The sequence below is a fragment of the Dermochelys coriacea genome, chromosome 1, assembly GCF_009764565.3.
Source record: "Dermochelys coriacea isolate rDerCor1 chromosome 1, rDerCor1.pri.v4, whole genome shotgun sequence".
Taxonomy (NCBI): Eukaryota; Metazoa; Chordata; order Testudines; family Dermochelyidae; genus Dermochelys; species Dermochelys coriacea.
In genome coordinates this window covers 322425531-322445778 of record NC_050068.2, presented here as the reverse complement: position 1 = coordinate 322445778, position 20248 = coordinate 322425531, and the positions used below count along the sequence as shown (strand labels likewise).

At 40.9% G+C, this 20248-nt stretch overlaps 1 protein-coding gene across 3 annotated transcripts in view; it reads right to left on the bottom strand.

Moving 5' to 3' along the window:
- The window catches only part of CERK (ceramide kinase), an 80789-nt gene that overhangs the window by 7847 nt on the left and 52694 nt on the right, over positions 1–20248 (bottom strand). For all 3 annotated transcript variants that reach the window (XM_038373224.2, XM_043496395.1, XM_043496390.1), the window contains 4 exons: positions 11419–11493; positions 10222–10374; positions 3774–3879; positions 2300–2370 (listed from right to left, as the gene is read on the bottom strand). In XM_038373224.2, coding sequence (XP_038229152.1) covers positions 2300–2370; positions 3774–3879; positions 10222–10374; positions 11419–11493 — 405 coding nt within the window. The remainder of the gene's footprint in view (positions 1–2299; positions 2371–3773; positions 3880–10221; positions 10375–11418; positions 11494–20248) is intronic.

Sequence of the window (20248 nt, the reverse complement as noted above, 5' to 3'; positions counted from 1 at the left end):
ATCGTTGGCAACTGAACTAAGGGAAACATAACTACAGAATGATACAATAGGAGTGTTAAAATGGAGATGTTTCAGAGTATTTGATTGCAATATTCTTTTGGGCCTTGACTCCACAGGTTGCTGGAAGCTGCTGAAATTACTTGTGCAGACACAAAAAGGGCTAGTACTCAATATTTGCTCAGCACCTGCACAGATAGAACATAGAACTGAGAAATGCATTCAGTGCTCAGCAATATGAGCAAATATTTAAACCTGTGCTGAACTGAGCAGGGAGGAAGCGGGCATGACGGAGGGTAGGGAGAGCAATCCAGTGAATACAAAGCATGTGTGCAGTGGCCTTTTAAATCTTTTTAGTTATTTTTACTGCAAACCAAGACTAGCAGATGATTCCACTTTGCTTATTAGTTTCGTTTAGAGAAGAGCTGGGACAGCCATGAGGACCAGCTGCTGACAGTATCTGTGTTCTAAGAAAATAATAATCTGCACAACCAGAGGCTTAATGCCTCATGACACGTGCTGGCCACAGTATTCCTGGCTCACTAGCTTTCAGGTCCCACTCTCTTGAGCCAATGTTTATTGGATCATAACTAACATAGCACCATGCTTAGCAGCCTTCATGATGGCCCTGAACTGCTCTTTCACAACTGTCTTCTAAACCCTTGCAGGGTCAATTCTTTGATCAACACATCAGATAATTTTCTTCTAGTGTGACATGACACATTACCATCATCTTCCCACTTCTTTCTGCATATAAAGATGCTGAGTTAATGTAGATTTATAAGGAAAAACAGAAATTTGAAACAACCATTGAACTCTAATAAAGTATGATAAGCTCCTAAAACTGATTAAAATGAAACATTTCCTCAATATCATGACACATTTTTTGCAATTCCATCTTACCAGGGACTAGGCAATGTTACGATAAGTTACATAACCATAAAGAGAAACAAGAAAACCTGTGCCCTTGGTTTCAGCTGTAGGTGGGGTGCATGCCCATAGGAAGAGCAGTGGTACGATATACTGAATGAAAAACACTTCTAAAAATGCTCCTTCGCTCCTGATCATAGGGATTCTGGGCCTGATCCAGTGCCCAGACAAGACTCTTATTGCCTTCAACAAGCACTGGCTCAGGTACTCCAAACAAGGTTGGTTCCTAGGCATAAGTCAAAGCAACCTGAGAGTTCTTCTAATTTACTCCAGCTGCTAACTATCTAAAGGGGTGAAATAGCAGTTGGGGATCAGTGCAACCTGAAAACATCCCAACTCTTACACTGGCAGCATGAGGTGGGCCTGTCATACAAGTCGATACTCTTGGTACTAGATATGCTAGTTTTATGATCAGAATCTACCAGTGATGTTGCACAAAATGACTGCAATATACTGGACGCTCTGGTCCATTATGTTTAATGTTTAAGGCCTTGATCCACTGAAGTCAGGCTTTGGATCAGGCTCTAAGGAAACAAAGAAGAACAGAAGTAGAGGTCTGCACTGGAAGTCTGTCCAAATCCTTCAGTGTTCTCATAGGAGAACACTGAAGAAGGATTTCCATGAGGAGATTGAGGCCAGGGCTAGTTTCCAGTCAAATGGAATGCACCCATTTATATTAGTCTGAATTTGGCTCTGCTAGAAGCTCGAGGTTTGCCAAGACGGTAAAGCACAAGTGAGGAAGTAACAGGCTACAGGAGAAGTGATGCAGCCAGGAGCAGAGCTGCACAGAGCCTTGAAGGGAAGGAGCTGTAGTCTGAAGATACTGAAAAAGAAGACTGAAAGTCAATGCAGGAATTCAAGGAGTTGTGTAAGTGTGTAGAGGGGGTTGACATGATTGGAGCACCAGATGAGGAATGTTCACAGCATGATACTTACAATTTTTAAACTGTTTATTTAGGATGAACTTTAGCACTGACAAAGTACAAAACCTTAACTGCTATCTGCCCAGAAATCTATCTAGGAGGCAATTCAACTTCCACACTAGCTCAGGGCTTGCCAATTAATTATTATTTTGTGATCAAGAGTTCAGATGATTTAGCATTTAATTGAGACCACAAAATAAACTTCTTCTTCTCAGGCAGGAGAAGTCTGATCCACTAAACTGTTCAAGAAATTAGTATATTTATTAGGAGGATTGTTGGAGGGTGATAATTTCTTATGGTTTTTCTTTAAATTCTTCTTTTCAATTTGAATCCTGAATTAATGGCTGGTTTATAATAATTAAAACAAAGTGAAATTGATCTAGGTGTTCAAGAATTGTTTTGTAATGAAACACTACACATTCTTCACATTTATCACTTCAATATGTTACCATTATGTTCTAATCCATAATTCTTCTGTTGCTCCTCTGGTTGTTGCTTACTTTGCCTGCAAATGTAACACCTGAAAAACAAGAATATTGTTCAGTTTGATTTTAGTATGTTTTTCTCAGCTATTGAAATAAGTTACTTAAATTATTTCACATTTGGAAAATGTTATTTTTACCACAGCCTACATTCATCGTTCTTTAGCATATAAATTCCAAGTGCTGCAAACAGAGTTCAATGCTTCGATTTACACTAAAGAAATCTGTGTAAGAAATACCCAATCCCTAAAAGGAATAAATACACAGTAATGGATTATTTTAGTACTTAAACTATGCAAAAGTCACACTAAAACTTTTATTTTCTGCTAGTGATCAGAATCAAACTCAGCTGCCATTCCAAGAGATCTGTAATGCACACCCAAGAGTCTACAGCAGAGTACAGATAACAGAATAGGATTGTGAGCACAAGTGCAGTATGACTCTCTTCCCCACATCCACACCATTGTCCCATTCCTCCAACTGGACCCACGCAGATGGATTCTTGTGCCCATGTACAGCATCACTGATTTCAATGATGATCTGTGCTCTTGGATTGGACTGCAGGACCAGGGCTGTTAGGGTTGAGGAAAGTCTGATCCCCAATTCAGATGACTTGCTTTTTTAAATGTATATTTGTTTGGAAACTCTTGTTTAGCTTTTACAAGGTTTTTTTAATTTCATAATTATTTTTAGGGTCAACATTTTTAAATAGAAAAAAGTGAAACACCTTTAAAATTTACGTAGAAAGAAAAATATCTGCACAAAATTATGGAATTTCATAAGGTCCCAACATGACATTAGTAGAGTGCGATGGGACTCTCCCAGTGTAGGTCTTCAGCAGCAGGGACCGGACCCAGGATGCCTGGATCTGAAGCCATGAGACTCTACTGTCTGAAATCAAAGACCCAGGTCCGTTAACTCAAAGCCAGGAACAAATTCTTACACCTCAATGACTACTGACAAAGATAGTTCTACCTTAGAGCAAAATTATTAATAGAATTGGAAAAAAGGAAACTAGTGATTAATTAAAATATATTTGGCTGTATTAGGGGACCCTGCCTCTAGTTAATGTGGGTGAGTTTTGCAATTTACTTCAATGGGAAAAGAACAAGGTCCCAAACTTGAAATGACTGAACCATGTATGTAGTCACATTAACCTCAAGAGTCATATTGTGGTAACTGAAAAGATTTTACCTCAATGGGACTACTCACATGCTTACGTCTTTCCAGGATCTGAAGCCTCATAGTGTAATTACTTTCTTGTTTGTAGTAGCTAGAAGGCTTTTGGATTTGTCTTTTGTCTAATAAGTGTTCTGTATTATTTTTCTTTGTTAGATCATGCAGAAAATGAAAGCGAATAGTTTATCAAAATTGAAACTCTTAGTTCTGATCCCTTTTTAAACAGTTTGTGTGTAACACCAATAGAGATATATTAACCTACCCTGTTCTGCATTTTTTTGTATCTCTTGGAGATCCCAGTGTATGTTTTGCTGGTAGAAAGGAAACTGTTCCCTCATAGTAATGATGAGAAAGAAACGTCTTGAAACCTTAAAAAAACAAAACAAACAAACAAAAAACAACAACGGCATTACATAGCTTTTAGTGTTTTAATCATGCATTTCATCCATCCCTTTGTTGTTCCATTTCCTCCACCAGGAACTGCAAGAGAACAGTTACTCTTCTCAATTCCACATCTCTTTGTTATACTGGAACTTTTAGAATAGGTGGAAGGTAAAAAAATACCTCTCCTTTATTTTCCTTAATTATTACTTGAATAAAAAAATTGTGGCCCAGACTTTTAAAGCGTATGGCATTTAGCTATACAACTCCCATGAATTTCAATGGCCTAGGTGGGGCAAAAACATTAGTTGTTTTTTTTTAAAGGAGAGGGGATATAAACAACTTCCCAGGAGCATAACAACTGGATTTATAGGGTTCAAGAATGAGCGTACAACCAAAATTAAAATTCAGATATTAATTTCCAAAACTCTCTGTGAAAGTGAGAAGCACAATATGAAGGTCAAATACAAAATTGAATGAGTCTATTCCTGGATTTACAAGCACTTTGGTAAACAGTCTTAAGAAAGGGGGATGAATAAGAAATACATGGATAGAAATATTTGAAGATCACTAGTTCACCCACTTTAAAAAAAATCAAACCAAAACTTATTTTTTCTGTCCAATATGATTTACAGAATTTAGGAAAATAATGTTTTGTAGGTATGGATGCTTCCTCCACATCACCGTAATTCCACTGCTCTTTCAAGTTCATCCTCTACAGTTAATCCAATACCTGGCTCCATTTTTTTTCTCCTTGAAACTCTAATATATTTTCTATAAAAGAGGAACACTTGGGTTCATTGGTTCCTTTTCTACCCTCAAATGTTGCTTCTTGTCCTTACTCCTTGTAGTACTAACATTACTTGTTATCAGACAAAAGACATTCCCAAGCTCTCCCATTAAAATTGGTTACTGAATGTTAAGGTTGATATGTGGTATCACTCTTACAAAGAGTACATTAACAATAACAGTGCTATTAGTAAAACCTGGACAATAACTATCATGGAAACTATCAGATGTTGACATTTAACAAATTTTGCTTAATCTGTCAGCTTCCATAGTGTGAATGGAAACAGTTGTGATGAATAATACTAGGAACTTTGTTCACTTTAATCACTGAGTTAGCTTATCAGTGAAATTTTAGTTGTCGATGAGGAGGTTACATACTTGTAACTGGAGGTTTTTTGAGATGTGTGGTCCCTATCTGTATTCTGCTGTGGGTTACACATGTGCACCATGGACCTACAATCAGAGAATGTGAAAGTAGTGTTGGTTGTTGTGCGCATGTACCCTGACTCACGTCATGCCTCTGACTCAGGTGATAAAGAGTGATAAAGGGTGGGGTGGACTGACTGCATCTCCAGTTCCTTCTCCACCACGAATCTGACAGATCTGAAGTGGAGGGGAAGGAGGGCGGGAAGTAGAATACAGATAGGTACCACACATCTCAGAGAACCTCCAGTTACAGATAAATAAACTCCTCTTCTCTTCTTCTTTGAGTGATGGTTCCTATTGTATTCCACTGTGGGTGACTGACAAGCATTCCAAGTGGGAGGAGGGTGCGAGGATGAGGATAGAAGCGTTTTGTGGAGGACTGCCATTCCAAAGGAGGCAGCTGCCGCTGCAACTTGCACCAAGGCATAGTGTGTTGCGAACACGTAGACAGAACTCCACATGGGAGATTCTCTGGGTGGAGAAGGCTTGTCCCCTGATTCTCTTCTACCACAATAAACAAAAAGTCTAGGGCAGGGGTCCTTAACTTGGTGCCTGCGGGCGCAATGGCGCTCGCCGAGGCAGTTGTGTGGCCCCGTAGGACATTGCGCCGCCGAAATGCTGCCGCAAAGCGCAGCTGCCCTAAAGCCGCCCGCCGAAATGCTGCTGAGAAGCATTGCCGTTTCTCGGCGGCATTTTGGCAGTGACGCTTCTTGCTGCTGCCGCTTCCCGGTGGCATTTCGGCGGCGGGGTGTCAGCACCCACCACAGTCTTCTGGGAATAGGAATATGCTATTCCCACAGAAAGGTTGGGGACCACTGGTCTAGGGGACAACCTGATTGTTTTTGTTCTCTGCAGGTAAAGGTCAAAGCTTGTTGGACATGGAGGTAATGGAGTCTACATTCTTCTGCAGATGTCTGTGGTTATAGAAAAAAAACAGCTAAGTGAATGGACTGGTTAATAGGAAACGGGGAGACCACTTTTGGTAAAAATTTCAGGTGTCGGCATAAGGAGACCGTATCCTTGTGGAATACTGTGAATGGCGTTGTGACACTATGCTCCATATTCTTCATATAGATATTATTAGAATATGATTATGACATAACTATGATGTATTTTATGCAAGATAGGTCATGTAAGATATCATTGAAAAGGTTATGATTCACTGAATATGATTATCCTTTTTGTATGCATGTATCCTTTTGGTATCTGAAATTAGGAATATTGTCTATGCAGCTATTACAAATGAGTTTACACCAGAGGAATGCCCACAAGGCAGAATGTAGTTAGTCTAGATGGCAGGCTAGAAAGAGAGAACAATAGGTCTTAGAAAATGCTAATCTCCCACTGGGAAGCCTTCCCGAGGACGATACAAACAGCGTCTGAGTTATGGCTGCTGTAACCATACAGGGACATGTGACCAAGTCACCTGGTACTGGACTCCATCTTGAAATACCAGTTTTTTTCAAATGAAAGATGTGGGAACTAAGCCTGGAGACAAAGGGTTACCGTCATATGCAAAAGCTATTTATGGCAGGGGAGTGACATCATCGTAGTTCATCACTGACTCCCCGCCCAAGAACTCCTAAAAACACCAGAGAAACAAGGACTGAATTGGGAAAAAGGGCTGAACCCAGGTTAGAGGGATTTCTAGCCTGTGAAAAGAATATCTGGGGTTTTAAGCTGAAAGCAAGTGCAGCTTGCCCTCAAGAATCTCTGCAAATTGCCTAAATCAACATTTAGGGTGAGAATTTACTCCTCATATCCCATCTCTTTCGTATATTAAACTTAGATTGTGTTTTTGTATATTTGCAAGGTAATCTGCTTTGATCTGTTTGCTATCCCTTATAATAATTTAAAATCTATCTTTTGTAGTTACTAAACTTGCTTTTGTTTTGTCTAAAATCAGTGTGTGGAAATATAACTCGGAGCAGAAAGCTGCTGCATATCCCTCTCCAGATAGAGGGAGAGGGCGAATTTTATGAGCTTACGCTGTACAGTTCTTTGTGCAGTGTAACATGGTACAATTTTGGGTTTACCCTCAAGAGAGGGTGTGCACCTGAGAAGCTGGTAAGTGCCCAAGCTGTATAGCTTTCCCGTGCAGGGGTTGGTCAGAAAGCTTGTCTGCATGTTACTACAGCTGGGTGTGTCCCTACCTGTGTGCTGGTGAAAGTGGGAGTGTGTCTCAGCTTATCACAGCATTAAAGGATGGGAGCCCAGGCTGATGGGTCAGGGGGCGCAATGGTACCCCAGTTCCAGGCGGCACCCCAAGGGGATCCCATCACAGGGGTGTCTGCCATGATTGCTCCAAGTTCACCGACACTTCTCCCTGAAGTGATTAGATAGGATGGAGACCTTCATGGAGAGAAGGGATATGGAGCAAGACACCATTGGTTCAAAGGGTGAGGGTTTCATAATACGGAGAGTACCAGATTCAGGTCCCATTGAGACGTGATCATTTGGAGAGGGGGAAAGGGTCTTAGGAGGCCTTTCCAAAATCAAGCGTTAGCATAAAAAAGAGTAACCCTCTGTAGAAAGATGGGACATGCTAATCGCCACCAGGTGGACTCACAAGGAGTTGAGGGAGAGACCCAATGTCTTTAAAGATGAAATGTAGTCCAGGATTAGGGAAACTCTGCAGCTTCTGGTATAACACCTTTATGTTGTACCCAAGACGAAAAGCATTTCCATTTAAGTCCAATAACATTGTCTAGTGGAGTCTTTCCTATCTTTAAAGTCAATGTCCTCTACTGCTGAGGAACGTATGTATTCTAAGGTCGATGCCCATCAAATATCATACTCTGAGGTGGACAGGTCGTGGATTGGGATGCTTAATCCTGCTGGTGTACTGGGTGAGAAGATTAGGGAAATTCAGGATGGTAATCGGTGGACAGGATAACATATGCAGGAGATTGGGGAACCAGAATTATCTGGGCCAAAAGAGGGAAATCCGAGTGACCATCTCCTTGTCTCACTGAGTATTGTGTATAACCCGAAATAGAAGGAGTAGTGGACGGAAGGCGTAGTTTATTTGGTCTGACCAGGAGAGAAGGAGAGCATTGCCCCAGGAGCAGTAACCGAGGGCACCTTTGAGCAATATATTGCTGTTTGTCTGAGAGGTGAACAGGTCTCTGTTTGGGGTCCCCCACTGCGTGAAGATGCCATATAGCACTTCTTCGTGAAGTTCCCACTCATGGTCGATTGAAAAGTGTCTGCTAAGTGAATCTGTGAGCACATTCTCTGTCCCCAGAATGTAGGCTATGGATAGAGTGATCTGATTGCTGATGCACCCGTTCCATAGACTGACTGCATCTGTGCATAGAGCAGTAGATTTCGCTCCCGCTTGTATGTTGATGTAGAAAACAGTGGTGATGCTGTCTGAAATGATCAGGATGAGAGTGAATGAGTGGAAGAAAGAATTCACATACCTTCCTTACTGTTTGAAGTTCCAGGATATTGATGTGCATCCTGGATTCTCAAGATGTCCACGTCCCTTGTGTTGTGCGGTTGTCCAAATGGACTTTCCAGCCTAGCTAGCATGCATCGGTGATGATAGTTTTGTCTGGGGAAGAGGGAAGAAAGGGGACTCCCAAGCCTATGTGATGTGGGTCTGTCCACCACAAGAGGGAGGACAGTACCTTGGACAGGACTGTCAGCATGAGGTTCATGGAATGGCGACTCACTGAGTACACAAACTGTAGCCCTGTCTGAAGGCAACAAAAGTGAAGTCTTCCAAAGGGGGTCACATAAGTGCACAAGACCATATGGCCAAGTACAGATAAGACAAGTCTTGGCTGGTACACAAGGATTGTTCATGATGCAAACTATGATGTTGTTCATTACCTGAAATTTGTCTGTGGGCAAATATGCCCATGCCAGGATAGAGTTTAGGGAATCCTGAGGTGGGTGGAGGGGAGGAGGAAGGGGGCTGGGAAAAAAGCTAGAAGCGGTGGTGAAGATGATTACTGGGGGGGCTGTACCCCTGCTTGTCCCCCCTTGTACATGCCCCTGCACGGACCAATGGATACTAATTTCAATTTCTCTGACTCCAGGCACATGGCACACATGTATAACCCACAGTAGAATACAACAGAGACTACCACTTGAAGAAGAACTATACCTATACACAACTTCAAGAGTTAAAACAAAACTACTTGTTAATCACAATAGTCTGAAAAACAGATTAGACACCAGTTGTAACATTTCAAAACCCAAGTCCTTTTAAACTCCTTCCGGCTCCCAAAATCTTGAAAATATTAATTTATAACTTTCCAGGAAATTAATTTGGTATAATCAGAGTAAGTTGTCCACAATTTTGGTTATTTGAAACACTTATTTTTATCACAGATAAAATGTTAAGAAATAAAGAGACTGAAGCCCAGAGTTAAACCAAAAACTCAGTGTAACCTTAATTTTGGAGCTATTTAGGATGCCTCCATGTTATGATGCGCATGAAGCTTCACAACAGGCTAGACTATTAATAACAGGTTTCAGAGTAGCAGCCATGTTAGTCTGTATCCACAAAAAGAACAGGAGTATTTGTGGCACCGTAGAGAGTAACAAATTTATTTGAGCATAAGCTTTTGTGAGCTACAGCTAACTTCATCGGATGCATGAAGTAGAAAATACAGTGGGGAGATTTTATATACACAGAGAACATGAAACAATGGGTGTTACCATACACACCGTAACGAGAGTGATCAGGTAAGGTGAGCTATTGCCAGCAGGAGAGAAAAAAAAAGCCTTTTGTAGTGATAATCAAGGTTGGCCACTTTCTGCAGTTGACAAGAACATGTGAGGAAAGGGGGGAATAAACATGGAGAAATAGTTTTACTTTGTCTCCCCACTGTATTTTCCACTGCATGCATCTGATGAAGTGAGCTGTAGCTCACGAAAGCTTATGCTCAAATAAATTTGTTAGTCTCTAAGGTGCCACAAATACTCCTAGACTATTAATGAGATCCAATGTGCTTGGTGGTGCCTTAGGGAATTTCCATCTGATTCAGTCTGGTTGTTATTTTTGAAAAGCTTCACAGAAGCTTAGAGAGAGAAGTTATCCAGCACTCCATTATCTTTAGATTTTCTGCATAAGGATATAGTAATTACACAAAAGTTACCTGAAAAGTCGTATCTGATCGTACCCATCCACCGCTTCTTTTCACTGTCTTTTAGTATATCACCATAAAAACCATAGCCCAACAGTGACACAAAGTATTTAGGAAATGTATTGTTGTGATGTATGGAGGAGACATCCAGAGGCTGAGAATCACCTGTTAACAGAAATTCCAGGCTTTATCTCAGTTAAAAGTTTCTTTGTTTCAAACCTGATACTAATTTTTAATATTAAACATTTTTTTTATTGAGAGCAACCTTATAAAACGTGCAACAGAGAAAAAGAGAAACATTCTGCAAGGCTAACGATGCCATATATTGTTAAATGAGGAAAAATAATGAAGACACAAGAAGGCCAGTGTACTAATGTACTGGCTAGCGTACTGGAGTGTGTGTGTGGGGGGGGGGGGAGGCAGAGACAACAGTGGCATCTTGCTGAATCCTACCATTTTTGAAGTTGCTTAATGTAATGTATTTGGGCTAATTCTACATTTTAGTATAAGCAAAAAAAAGCAATACTTAAAAAAATACAAATGTACACCTACATTTAATATTCTAGGCCAAACACTATGTCCAGAGCACATGAGGGCCCCAATTCTGCAAAGATGTCCACAGGTGCTTAACTTTATGCTCACTTCAGTGGGACTACTCACAGTGCATGAAATTAAGTATTTGCATAGATCTTTGCAAGATCAGGTTTTAGGATTACAACAGTTAAGCTTTCAAAAGCCAAGAAATTAAGGTTGCATGCAAAATCTTAACACTGCTCTTTATACTTCTGCATTACAATAATTTTAAAGTACATAATCATTTATTTCTTGTTTACAATATACCATAACATTTTCTACAACTTTAAATCATAGGCTATTACTGTGTATTGCTCTGTGCATGCCAGACAGAATCCGAAAAAATATATATACCAAAAGTTAGAGTTTCAGAAAGTTATGATCATCCGAAAACAGTGGGTTAAAACAGAAATGCTCATCCAATCTTAATATAGTTCTCTTTAGCATAAGATAGATAGATAAATAAAGTATGAGCTGTTTGCTAGTGAGGTATGTGTGTGTATCTCACTAGCAAACAGCTCATACTTTATTTATCTATTATAATCAAACTGTATTCTTACACAACAGAAATGATGATCACTCTGGATATGTTAAGGTCTTGAAAAGAAGTCAATGACCTGTAAGCTGAAAACCTACCCACAATAATATGTAGTGCTGATGTTACTGGATCAGTGACACCAACTGTTGCATAACATATGCAGTCTGTTGAACCTGTAAAAAATAAATGCTTTTCATTTTTCATCTTTTAATAATAGAGAGAATACTGCTCTATACATGTAGTCGTTCAGATAAAAACATTATATCCTCTCATCACTTTTTATTCCCTTTTCTTAAATGCGGAAATAGAATAAAACCAAGCAATAATATGGATAGGAAAATTATAACAAATAAATTAGAACACTGATTTTCTCTCTGAGAGAAATTTACTCCTCCTTGAACAAAGTCCTCATACTTTCATTTTATGCACTGAAGATGCTGGATTTTGGGAGGTAGAAGCCAATTCTACCTCAGGAAAAGACACTGGCACAGTCTTTATCTCAGCCTATGGACAGGAGTGGCAGCTTCTGCCACTTTGCACCCCAAGTTCAGAAATTCCTGCTCACTGGAACCTCATTTAAAAAAAAAAAGATAAAGCAACCCACTCCATACCAGTCAATTCACAGCCTTAGGGCACAATTCCTTAGGACATAGGGATGCACCTTTAGGTATTGCTTTTTCATCACTGCGGCCTGATCTATACTACAGAGTTAGGTTGACGTAAGGCAGCTTACCTTGACCTAATTATGTCAGTGTCTACACTACAGCCTTGTCCTGCCAATGTAAGTGTGCTACTATATCAACATAATAATTCCACTTCCACAAGAGGTGTAGGGTTTATGTCAGTGTAGTTAGGGCGACGCAATGTCTGTGTAGACACTGTGTTCATCCGATGAAGTGAGCTGTAGCTCACGAAAGCTTATGCTCTAATAAATTTGTTAGTCTCTAAGGTGCCACAAGTACTCCTTTTCTTTTTGCGAATACAGACTAACACGGCTGCTACTCTGAAACCTGTGTTCCTTACATCGCTGTTAGTTCTCTTGCCCAGTGGAGCTGTAAAATTGACAGGAAAGCTGGGCAGCTAGAGCCTAGCTGCCCCCCTCTTCCCTGGAGAGCTCGGTGACTGGACCCTGCTTCCAGCTAGAAGCCAGGGCAAGAATGAATCCTGCTCCCGGCTGAGAGATGGGGAAAGAAGCCCAAGCAGCTGGACCACATTCTTGGCTGGGACCGAGAAGCCCAACTTGCTGGACCCCACTCCCAGCTGGGAACCGGGTGAGAATGGACCCTGCTCCCAGATGGGAGCCAGGGTGTGAAGTCCAGGCACCTGGGCCCTGCTCTCGGGGGGGTGAGAAGCCCTGGCAGCTGGACCCCACTCCCAGGGGGCAAGAAGCCCTAGCAGCTGGATCCCGGTCTTGGCGGGGAACAGGGAGGCGAGAAGCCCCGGGCGGCTTCCCCTGCTCCCAGCAGGGAAAGGGGAGCAAGAAGCCCCAGGTGGCTTCCCTCACTCCCAGTGGAAGACGAGAAGCCCTGGGCAGCTTTCTCCACTCATGGTGGGGAACAGGGAGGCGAGAAGCCCTGGGCAGCTTCCCCCCACTCCTGGGAGGAACGGGGAGATGAGGTGGGAGGGGGCAGCTCGCCGAAAGCCTAGGAGCCTGTGGGGCATCCGGGCTTCCAGCTAGGAGACCAGGCTCTCAGCTCCTCTTAGATCAGTGGAAGCACTCCTGGTGATGACACACACCACCAACCCAAAGAGCATAGTGTGTACATGCACCACTATAGTAATTGCTGCGGTGACTGTAAGTCAATCTAATATAGGTCAACTTAAGTTTTTAGTGTAGACATACCCTAACACATGAACGACTATTGCATGCATCATCCTCCTAGTTCACCAACCCTCACTCTTTTTTGAAAGGGCAAGTTGATGTGGGGCAAATTGACTGTGTAAAGACCTTGAATTTGTATTAAATACATTTAGGTTACTTATATTTTCACCCATTAAATTTGATTGGGTCCTTACAGAAAATACTTGCAATCTTATTTTTTTCTGTACAAAAACCCCTTCTTTCCCACTTAAAAAAAAATTTGTTACCACAGTACAAAATTACTGGTTTCTAGACTCTGTATAATTAGTCAGTAACTTTATCTAAGCATCTGGATTGCACAAATGTTTGTCTGGAGTAAAGTTACAACAAAAACTGCAAAAACTAGTAGATATACCTGTGTCTTTGTATTAAAGTAGCATATTTACTATTAATACATACTTCTGTTTGGAAGAGGAACAACTTGTGATAAATCCAACATACTGGAAAAGAGTTGGTATGAGACAGAGGTTTGTGGTCAAAAGGTCCCCCCTGCTCTTTGCAAACCACTCTCACCTCAGATCTGACAAACTCACTACACAAAACGTCTTACAGGATATTTACCTATGTAAGGTATCTACAGAAAACTAATAACTTGTCAAGATTCATAATCTTGAGGTTTATGTACAAGTAATATTTAAGGAATAATGTACTTATACTGAAAGCATGCTTTATGGACTTGGAGTAAAAATTAGTCACCAGGGGATAATGTGTGTTGATGATGGCCCATTCAAGCAGGAGGGAGTTACCACCCTGCCTATTTTGCTGGTAATACAATACAAGGCTCAATTGTTTGGGCTTGTTCAACCCCAAGACTTTCAATGGAAAACCATCAGAGGCAACAGCAATCAATCAAAACCTCTTGAAGGTAAAAAAGGAACATTACAGCAAGACAGGGGTTCACCCTATCTATGAATAGAAATAAAACACTGTTTCAGTATAACACTGAGGAGAGGGAAGGTATCCTGAATACTTTCGCTGTGGAGACACCTAGAGAAGCAAGGTGTTTTCATGAAAAATTAGATCCTGGTTCACGTGAAGCCAGCCACATACCGAACTTGGGGGGTAGGTGCAGAAATCTACTTTTAAGATAATGAAGGTAACTATTAATAAGTGGTTTCAGAGTAGCAGCCGTGTTAGTCTGTATTCGCAAAAAGAAAAGGAGTACTTGTGGCACCTTAGAGACTAACAAATTTATTAGAGCATAAGCTTTTGTGAGCTACAGCTCACTTCATCGGATGCATTTGGTGGAAAAAACAGAGGGGAGATTGATATACACACACAGAGAACATGAAACAATGGGTTTTATCATACACACTGTAAGGAGAGTGGTCACTTAAGATGAGCCATCACCAGCAGCAGAGGAGGGAGGGAGGAAAACCTTTCATGGTGACAAGCAAGGTAGGCTATTTCCAGCAGTTAACAAGAACATCTGAAGAACAGTGGGGGGTGGGGTGGGGGGAGAAATAACATGGGGAAATAGTTTTACTTTGTGTAATGACTCATCCATTCCCAGTCTCTATTCAAGCCTAAATTAATTGTATCCAGTTTGCAAATTATTGCAACAAAGCCCGTTGCCAACTCTGTCCACATATCTATTCAGGGGACACCATAAGAGGGCCTAATCACATCAGCCACACTATCAAAGGCTCGTTCACCTGTGCATCAACCAATGTGATATATGTCATGTGCCAGCAATGCCCCTCTGTCATGTACATTGGTCAAACTGGACAGTCTTTACGTAAAAGAATAAATGGACGCAAATCAGACATCAAGAATTATAACATTCAAAAACCAGCTAGAGAACACTTCAATCTCTCCGGTCACTCGATTACAGACCTGAGGGTGGCTATCCTTCAACAAAAAAACTTCAAAAACAGACTCCAAAGGGAGACTGCTGAATTGGAATTAATTTGCAAACTGGATACAATTAACTTAGGCTTGAATAGAGACTGGGAATGGATGAGTCATTACACAAAGTAAAACTATTTCCCCATGTTTTTTCTCCCTCCCCACCCCACCCCCCACTGTTCCTCAGATGTTCTTGTTAACTGCTGGAAATAGCCTACCTTGCTTGCCACCATGAAAGGTTTTCCTCCTTCCCCCCCGCTCCCTTCCGCTGCTGGTGATGGCTCATTTTAAGTGATCACTCTCCTTACAGAGTGTATGATAAAACCCATTGTTTCATGTTCTGTGTGTGTGTATATATAAATCTCCCCTCTGTATTTTCCACCAAATGCATCTGATGAAGTGAGCTGTAGCTCACGAAAGCTTATGCTCAAATAAATTTGTTAATCTCTAAGGTGCCACAAGTACTCCTTTTCTTTTTATTAACAAGTGTAGGCTCAGGTTCATGTGTTATTATTTTGTATTGTAATCATTTGTTTTCATCACTTTCTCTTGCTTCTAGTAGAATCTTTATTCTTAAATAAACCATACAAGTGCTGTGTGTTAATCAGGAGCAGTAGATTAAGATAAAACTGGTAAACTGCTCCTGGTATTTCTGTTAGTAGCCAGTGTCAGGGGCTGGATATCACAGGGAAACAATTCAAAAGGACAAGAGGTGCACCTATTAGTCTGTAAAGTGAAATCACAGCCCGGAAGAAAGTGCTTGAGTGGCTGAAAAGCTGGTGGCATTGGGGAGCTGACACCCAACCAAGTACAGGAAAGACTCTCTCATGCTCGAGGGAGTGGGTAACATGGGGACTCTCAGTTCTAGATACTCTGAGAACCATTACAGTTGTTAAAACAAAATTTTGCTCTTTATAGCAGAGCAAATAATTCATATTCTATTTTTATGTCTACATAGGCTGGGGGGTTGAGGGGGGGGAATAATTTTAGCTTTGTGTAAATAGGTTTTGCTATTTTGAAGGGATATAGTGAAATTTTGCTAAATATTTAGGTTTTATAAAAACAAATGTTTACAAAATCTAAGCCCAAGATATTTGTTTTCATGCATTTTTAAGATTCCAATAGGACCAGTTTTTTTTAAAGTAATCCCCTGTTGTGTTTAAAACTCAAACAGTTCAGTATTATACAAACACATGTAAGCCCGCAAGTGAAGTTGACTAGAAAAGCAAAGCGTAAAGAAAAGAAATTGACTCTAGTTTATTTTCAGTCTTCTCATTAATGCAGAGAAACCCAGAACACATAGTGAGGAGTACGTTTGATTTTTTCATCTTTAATAACCAAAGCAGCACAGATATGGAGGTTTTATTCAAAATGATTTCTTTATATGACAGCATCCCTTTAATTTTCAGCCTCTCATATACATGTATAGATATTTAACATACCAAACATTTAGCATTAGAAGATAAAAGCATAAAAAGATCTATTCAATAAAGGAAAGCTGTTTTACACTGTTTGAAGTATTTCACAGGATTAATTTAAAACCATAACATAAAGGATGTACAAGATACATCCATTTTTAGATTATAAAATACTGTGATTATTTGCCTTCAAGTGAAGAACCAGCTTTTAATGCAGACTGAGCAGGAGGAAACTTGCCTACGGGAGCCCAAACAAGGGTTAGGAATGTGCGCTGAGGAAGATCAAGGAAGGTTAAATTAGCCAAGTCAAAGAAAAGATCTTGCGAAGAACCAACATCTAGGTGAGATTTGCTAAAGGTCTGTAAGCCCTTCTCCTCCCCGAACTCCTCCATAATTGACAGCATAAGTCTTGAAAAACACCTTTGTCCACCTGCCTGTTTTCAGATACAGCACAGACATACTGGACAAAGGCCAAGTCAGGCTACTCCATTTTCACAAGGCCAATTCAGACGCTGAGAAACATGCCAAAGGATGAATGATTCACTGATTTCAAGTCTGCTCTCCATTCTTTTTTTTAAATCACTTCAGAGGAAACCAGGGAATACATGCTGGTAGACAGGGGCAGGGAAAATCCTTCCTTCTCTCTCACTGTCCAGGAGATTGTCATCACCACTTCCACTTAAGGACACAAGAGAGGAGGCTACTCCATCTCATATGAACATTTTGCAGAAGCTGGCCACAGTGATCAAGAGGTTTTAATGAGTAAGGCCCCGACAGCAAAAGGAGGCAAACACACATAATGAAATCACACTCCAAAGGAAACAGTAAGTGTGATGGAGGGAATTTTCTGTGAGACCAGCGCATAGTTCAGGACACATTGTCATGGGCAAGTGGTTCTGCACAGCACACAAGATTCCAATTTCTCTTTTAAGGTAGTGACAAACATGATGGATGGCAGATGGAAAGGAGCCAAATTTGGGGCTTCATAGTAGCAATAGCTGTTCAGAGATTTGGCATGTGGAAATGCTATACCAAATCTTTCCATTTAATTTTGCCTGCAGTTTGTGGAACACTCTGATGCATGCATGAACTCTATCATATCTTGGTTCAATTAGGGAAGAAAGCAGATGACCCTCTAGATATCCTCTTAGTTAATATCATAACTGCTTGAAGATCTGAATAGGATCTGAGCATTCAGGTGTGAATGCCTTGTTTGTCACTTAGCCTTTCTTCCTTCATCTAGGTCAGGGATTTTGCAATAGCTGAACAGAAACTTAGTTCCATATTCAGACCTGGTCTAAGCCGATGGAACTCCAACAGTCAGTCAGCCACACAAGGTCTGAACAGTAAACAGTAATTTGATGCTCTCAGGTACTAGAGTATAGCCATCACAGAGAAACAAAACACATGATATAGCACATGGATGGCCCACTCCTTTAATAATTCTTCACATCATTCCAAGAGGGTATTGTGATGCTGACAAACTAGCTCAGATTAGAATCAACAGGCCAGTTCACTTGTCTCTAACCTTTAAAGGCATGTCAAGAGGCACTGCAATTCAATTGTGTGCGAGTATCAAAGGGATTTTAAATGGGCTAGCAGACACCAGCTCCTTCACTTGTGTTGACAAGAAATCAAGGAAAATGGTGTTTGTATGCTTACATCTGTCTATATCCTGTACTTAATTAGCCTTACGATCAAAGATGTGTATACACTGCATGGAACTAATGAATATTTCCTGTATTTTCCTCATTTATCTGTCCATGTTTTAATGAATGGCCAGTCATTGCCTAATGTAAATCAGTGTAACTGAATTATTTGTGTATGCATGGGAAGTAGGTCGTTAACTTCAAACCAAGGGTGAAGTGAGCTGTAGCTCACGAAAGCTTATGCTCTAATAAATTTGTAAGTCTCTAAGGTGCCACAAGTACTCCTTTTCTTTTTGCGAATACAGACTAACACGGCTGCTACTCTGAAACCTGGCTTAACACTGGAGACTCTCAAACTGTCTGCATTACCTATACTGTGCCAGTAACCTTCACCAAGCTGCTTCCAACTACAAATACTAGACCATGGGAATGATCCTGTTCTCTGATTTATTTCTGGACTGCCTGAACTCTCGGTGAGCAGCAGGAGGTCTAAGCATACAGATAGAGATCCTCAGAATTCATTTTTGAAAAGCCCTGAGGACTTCTGAAAAGACTCTAACAGCCTCTCTATCTATGCTATCATTTGGATTACAACCTCTAATTCACTTGTAATGTATATTATTTGCTTTAATTTCTTAACTCTCATTTCAATTTTTAAATTAATAAATCTTTAGTTAGCCAATCCTTAGTAAACTAACACCATTGTTTTGGGTAAAATACTGAAGTATCCAGTAACCAGGGGTGACTGATTGGTCCTTTGGAACTGGAAGAACCTAATTGAGGTGTTTTTGGTTTTAATAACTTTACATCATAAAGTCCAGTTTTCCTGGGTGATAAACAGGGGCCTGTATTCCATGGTAAAACTAGTGTAGTGGTCCAGGAATACTCTTATTACTGGCTTGGTGAATTTGCGGGTATTTGCCCTATGTTCTGACAATCTATCCTAAGTCAAATAGCTGCAGAGGGCGTTATTTAGAGGTTTGCTCACAATGTATGTAAACTGTCTTGAGAGAGAGAATGATGGCTCACCACATGTTTCTAGCTCCGAACAGTTACTTGTGGTTACAATTGGCCATCTGTATGAAAAGGTGCTCCATAGCAATTTTATAGGTGTATGGCTTCAGTATCCAAGGCTCACATGGTACAGTACACCACCGCTTAACCAAATAGTATAGGCAACACAGATTTTATCCGGATAATTAGGAGTTCAGATAATTGAGGGGGCAGAATCCATTCAGCAGCAGGGTACCTTCCATGTGACCAGGGGCTTGCTCTCTCTCTCACTCTCTTCTCCTGGCAGCCTCAGATGCAGGGGTCTGCTCTGCCCCATTATTCCTATGACAGCAGGGCTGCAGAAGGCTTGCTGTATTGCTCCCGGTAGGGGCAAGGTATGGGGCAGAAAAGAGACACCCTCCCCCCAGGACCCTGCTCTGCCCCCTCAACACCACAGTCTTGCTCCTGCATCTTGCACCTGCAGGGATGGGGGAGGGCAGCAGCAGCCCTATGGCAGCACAGCGAGTCCTCTTTCGTTCATGAGAAAAAGATTTACCACTCTGAGATGAAGAGAAGCCACAGGATAACACTGCATTAACAGAATACGATACAACTAAAGTAAGAAGCATTTTCCCTTTCATGCACCTACACAAGTGTTTTAAGACAGATAGTGCACAGGCACCACACACCTTTTTAAATTACTCTTCAATCAAGTGAGTTGACAAGTGAGATGGATGCATTCTTAGAACCTGTTTTCTGTTGGCATAGAAGAACTCACACTACTTCTCTCTGAACATAGTATGACACCAAAGTAGTGTTATATTTGTTTTCTTCCAGTCCATTTGATGACACTGGCAGAAAGCAATCCAGTGTTTCAAGAAGTTTTACAGACAGATTTATCCATTGTTACTGCATTGCAATATAAAAGTCTTTTGTTAAGTTGTTATTAGTGCTGGAACACTCCTAAGACAGTGAAATAGGGTATGTCTAACAGAAGGAGAGAAGGTATTCTGAGCCATAAGGATTCCCTGGATTTGTAAGAGGTAGTTGAATGGAGAAGAAAATGGAAGAAAGTGCATTGACAGAAGCAGGATACCCCAAAAGGAGAAAGTCAGTAAGGAAAACGTAATAGGAAGCATGGTGCGGTGTACAAGAAAGC